The 5395-nt window shown below is 39.1% G+C and overlaps 1 protein-coding gene across 1 annotated transcript; it reads right to left on the bottom strand.

The window, feature by feature from the left end:
• Positions 1-821: 821 nt before the first annotated feature.
• Positions 822-2332, bottom strand: LOC135630710 (uncharacterized). The gene is made up of 2 exons (XM_065137865.1): positions 2283-2332; positions 822-1392 (listed from the first exon to the last, which is right to left on the bottom strand). The coding sequence occupies exons 1-2, from the start codon at positions 2330-2332 to the stop codon at positions 822-824; spliced, it is 621 nt and encodes a 206-aa protein (XP_064993937.1).
• Between the last annotated feature and the right edge of the window lie 3063 nt (positions 2333-5395).

Raw genomic sequence — 5395 nt, 5'->3', positions numbered from 1 at the left:
TCATTGACCATCCTTTGGTACGTTGCCCCAGCATTTTCAGGTCGAAAGGCATTACTTTGTAACAATATATTCCCCTATCGGTAATGAAAGCGGTGTGCTCTTGATCTTGTAGTGCCATCCGGATCTGGTTATAGCCCGAGAACGCATCCATAAATGTAAGAAGTTCATAGCCTAATGTGGCATCAACCAGCTGATCTATTCTCGGGAGTGGATAGCAATCTTTGGGGCATGCTCGGTTGAGATCGGTGTAGTTAACACACATCCTCCAACTTCCGTTGTGTTTTTTAACAAGGACTACATTTGACAACCACCCGGGGTATTTAACTTCGGTTATCAATCCAACCTTTCTAAGGCAGTCTACTTTGTTGCTGATTGCTTTTTGTCAGTCGGGGGCAAACTTTCTCGGCTTTTGCTTCATAGGTCATGCCTAGGGGTGGACGTTGAGGTGGTGCTGGGCCACCCCCAAATTGATCCCAAGCATATCTTTTAAGGACCATGCGAACACATCAGCATTTTTCTTCTGGAAATTGATAAGCTAGAGCTGGTTTGCTTCAGGGAGTGTTGTTTCGACTTTCACGGTCATGTTAGGTCGGTCCCTTTTCAAGAGTACTTCGACAAGTTGTTCAGGTGGTTCCAAGTGTGTTGGTATCCTAGCTTCCTCATGGGGATCGAGGACTTGCTAGGGCCACGACTTTTCCGGAAGAGTGACCGCTGTTAGCTAGAACCGCCTTGATTCTCTAGGGTTACTTCGGGATATCCCGACCCCTGTTGAGGTCGGAAACTTGATGACTCAGTAGTAGGTGGAGACCATCGCTTTCAATTTATTGAGTGTCGGGCAGTCGAGGATGACGTTGTAGGCCAAGGTCGACTACCATGAAGGTGATCATCGTCGTCTTAGCTCTCGGTTCTTCCCTGATGGTAACGGGAAGGATGGTGGGTCCGAGTGGGGAGATGGAGTCCCCCGTGAATCTGGTGAGCGCCGATGCCATGGGGGTGAGGTCATCATTAGTTAAGTCGAGCTTCTTGAAGGCGTCGAGGTACAGCACGTTGGCAAAGCTCCCGGTGTCGACCATCACTCTCTTCACCCGAGCGTTGGTGATCTGGATGGAGATCACTAAAGCGTCATCATGGTGGGAGCGTTCGGCCTCTTTGGTTCCGAAGGTGATTTTGGGTTCGAACTCGGGCCGAGGAGGCTTCTCCACCGTGCTGCGGGCGTAGGCCTTTCTCACCATCATGCTGCTGCCGCCAGCAACTAGTCCACCAGTGATAACGTCGATTTGCTTCTTGACGGGACCCTTGGGGTGTGGCGATGCTTCTCTTGGTTCCTTGAGGTAGTGCCTGAGGTGACCTCTCCAGATCAACTCTTCAATTTGATTTCGGAGGTCATGCAATCTTCCATATCATGGTCGTAATCTCAATGGAACCTACAATATTTAGATCGATCCTTATGAGTAGCTTTCAAGGGGTTGGGTTGTCGCAAGAGCCCTTTCTCCCTGATCTGGAGAAAGATCTCGGTACGAGAAGTGTTCAAAGGCAAAGGTGGGGGCCTTGGGAGTAGCTACTTGGGCTGGTAGGGCCTCCTGCGGGGTTGCGCTACTGGTGATCCCTATTAGGATCAAGAGCGGCACTAAGAGGGGGGGTGAATTAGTGTAGCAGAAAAAACTTTCGAATTCGAAAGACTTTTGTTTCGATTAAAATTGATTCGGATGAAAATGGTTTTGATTCAATCCGTTTTGGAGAGATTATGAACTTGAAAGCTTTCGTAAAAGTGCAAGAGAGAATTAAGGAGATTTGTAGTAATGTAAATTGCTCAAATGAAAAGCAAACTAGGATTTAGAGTGGTTCGGTTAACATGACCTACATCCACTTTCGGATTCCTCCTCCGACGAGGTCTCCAGCGTCCACTAAAGGCCTTCCTTCAATAGATGAAGACCAACACCTCTTTTACAATGGTTTCTTCTTTTCACGGGTTTAGGAGAGAAACCTTACAAGTCTCACACCTCTCTTGAATGATCTAAAACTTAGAAAGGGAGGAGGAGAACTCTAGCACTTGTTTACAACACTTTTACACCCCAATAACTTAAAATTATCTCAATGCTTTCGTGTCCTTTCATGTAGAAAAGGGTGGGATTTTTATAAGCCCCAATGGCTTCAAAAATGGAGCCAAAAAGTGTCTAATCCTGAATTTTCGAGGTCCTGGCGGTACCACCGCCTGACACCTGACACTGGGCGATACCACCGCCTGACAGAGCTCGGAGACCGAGCTCTGGCAGTACCACCACCTGACAGGGGTGGTACCACCACTGGCAGTAATAACTACCGATGGTACCATCGCCCAGATTTCCTAGGGCATTGCTTTCCAGGCGATGCCACCATTGGCCAAGAATTCAAGGGCTGAATTGGGTGCTTAATTCGACCTAATTCAGCCCCGTTAAGGTCCCAATTAGCCCCTAATTAAGTTAGTGGGATTACCTCCCAATCCTAACATAATTTCTGCTCTAACTATGACAATTAAGATATGTTTACTGCACTTCTTGTTCCGGTGTGTCAATTGCTCTTCTGGTGAGCTTTCGACGTACTTCCGGTGAACATCCGACGAACTCTCGGCAATGCTTCGGCGGACTCCCGGGAAGCTCCTGGACTTTATGACGATCTTCTTAGCAAGTTCTGATGAGCTTCTTTGGCAAGCTCCTGGACTTCTCAGTTGGTTCCGGCAGAACTTCCGACGAACGTCCGGACTTCCGACGAACTCTCGAACTCCCAACGTGATCTCAATCTTGACTCCGGCATAACACCTGCTTTATATCTTACTGCTATCACAGTTAATCCTGCACACTTTTCTCAACATATATATTAGATCAAATAAATTATAATTGACTTCATTATCAAAATTTGAGATTCAATAATCTCCCCCTTTTTGATGATGACAATCAATTGATGATGGAGTTAACCTTAACTCCTCCTATCTATATGTCATACTTGAGAAAAGACACTCTTGAATTCAAAGCCTTTGAATTCAAGTATCAAACTAATAAGTTAGATTCATTTAAACTTATCAATATGCACATCATGATTACTATCATGATTTAACGTTCTCAAAATGGTGTGAAGGCATGACATCCATTTTCAAGTATGAAATTTCAAATATGAAAGATAACAAAGACAGCAATTCATCATTCTATGGTAAGTTATCAATTGTAAAATAGAAAGTTAAGCTCTAGATATCTTATCATAATGAAGAAAATTTATCAAGCAAACATTTCAAGTATATATGACTCAATAATGCAAGTGTGGTAAAAATTCATACCTCATTTCAATTTGTATTTGATGATACCAGTTATATTTCAAGCATTCATGAAATGGTATCATTCAAAAGTTCTCACATTAAAAGTTATAAACATTTAAAGAGATGGCTTCCATCACCTTCTCCCTTTTTATTTTTCATCAAAACTTCGTATGAAGAAGAAAAATAAGGAGGAAAATCCATTGAGAACCAACTTTGTGAAATGATTTGAATCAAGTCAAAAATGATAAAAGAGTTTCATTAAATCATTGCTTCAATTTTCACAAAGATTAAGATATTCATGTGAAATCAAATCTTCACTCTAGCAAGTGTTCATCTCATACTAAAAAATTCATAAAAATTCTTCCTTCATTAAGAAAGAATTCATGTGAAAGAATCATCATATGAAGGATAAAAGAAATTATAATAAAATAAATTCCATGAATGATCACATCAAATCCATTTCTCATTAAAAATTCACAAGAGATAAACCCCTAAGAGATGCATTTGTCAATTAATTTCATGTATCAAAAATCATTAAGTGATGAAGCAAGGATATGAAATAAACTTGATATGGCATAGACTCATGAAAGCTCTATTCAAGGAATACATTAAGTGAAAGATAGTCCGAAAAAGATATATATCAAATTCATACATTCTGACAAATTAGCATTCCTAATTCTCTTCTAATAAAATCAAACTGTTCTTCACTTAAAGGCTTTGTAAAAATATCAGCTAATTGATGTTTTGTATCAATAAACTCTAGGATTACATCATGATTTTTAACATGATCTCGTATAAAGTGATGCCTAATATCAATATGTTTAGTTCCAGAGTGTTGAATGGGATTTTTTGTTAAACATATTGCACTTATGTTATCATATTTTATGGGAATGTTTTTAAGATGAATCTTATAATCCTCTAAAGTATTTTTTATCCACACAACTTGTGCACAACATACACTAGCTGCAATATACTCAGCTTCGATTATAGATAGTGCAACCGAGTTTTGTTTCTTGGATGACCAAGAAACAAGTGTGTGTCCTAAAAATTAACATGTTCCAAATATGCTTTTTCTATCTAATCTATATCCAGCAAAATATGTATCAGCATATGCAATTAGTTCAAAGTTCTCAGATTTTAGATATCATAATCCTATATTAGTGGTACCTTTGAGATATCTAAGAATTCTCTTAACTGCGTTAAGATGAGATATCTTAGGATTAGATTGAAACCTAGCACAAAGACCTTCACTAAACATGATATACGGTCTAGTTACAGTGAGGTATAATAGACTTCCTATCATACCCCTATAAGCTTTTTGATCAAAGCTTTCTCCACTTTCATCAAAGTCTAACTTAGTGGAGGCACTCCTGCGAGTATTTATAGCTTTTGAGCTATTCATATTAAACCTTTTTAGTAAATCTAAAGCGTATTTTGTTTGATTAAGAAATATGTCATTACTTAGTTGTTTAATTTATAAGCCTAAAAAGAAGGTTAATTCTCCCATCAAACTCATTTCAAATTCAAGATTCATACTTTTAGCAAATGATTCACATAGAAATTCATTCGTGGAACCAAAAATGATATCATCAACATAAATTTGAATAATAAAAAAATTATTTTCATAATTTTTTATAAATAATGTAGTATCGACCTTGCCTTTAAAGAAATTATTTAGAATAAGAAAAGAACTAAGTCTCTCTTACCAAGCCATTGGGGCTTATTTTAAATCATAAAGAGCTTTAGTCAATTTAAACACATGATTAGGGAGATTATCATTCTCAAATCCAGGAGGTTGTTCAACATAAACTTCTTCGGAAATAAAGCCATTAAGAAAAGCACTTTTAACATCCATTTGAAATAACTTAAAATTATTACTACTAGCATAGGCAAGGAGCATCCTTATAGTTTCTAATCGTGTCACAGGAGCGAATGTCTCTTCATAATCGATCCCTTCTTCTTGATTGAAACCTTTGGCCACTAATCTAGCCTTATTTCTAACCACGATACCAAGTCCATCTTGTTTGTTTCTAAAGACTCATTTAGTACCAATAACTAAATGGTCATTTGGCTTCGGAACAAGCTTTCACACCTCATTTCTCTTAAATT

The sequence above is a fragment of the Musa acuminata genome, chromosome BXJ3-2 (assembly GCF_036884655.1).
Source record: "Musa acuminata AAA Group cultivar baxijiao chromosome BXJ3-2, Cavendish_Baxijiao_AAA, whole genome shotgun sequence".
Lineage (NCBI taxonomy): Eukaryota > Viridiplantae > Streptophyta > Magnoliopsida > Zingiberales > Musaceae > Musa > Musa acuminata.
This window is presented reverse-complemented; position numbering and strand designations above follow the sequence as displayed.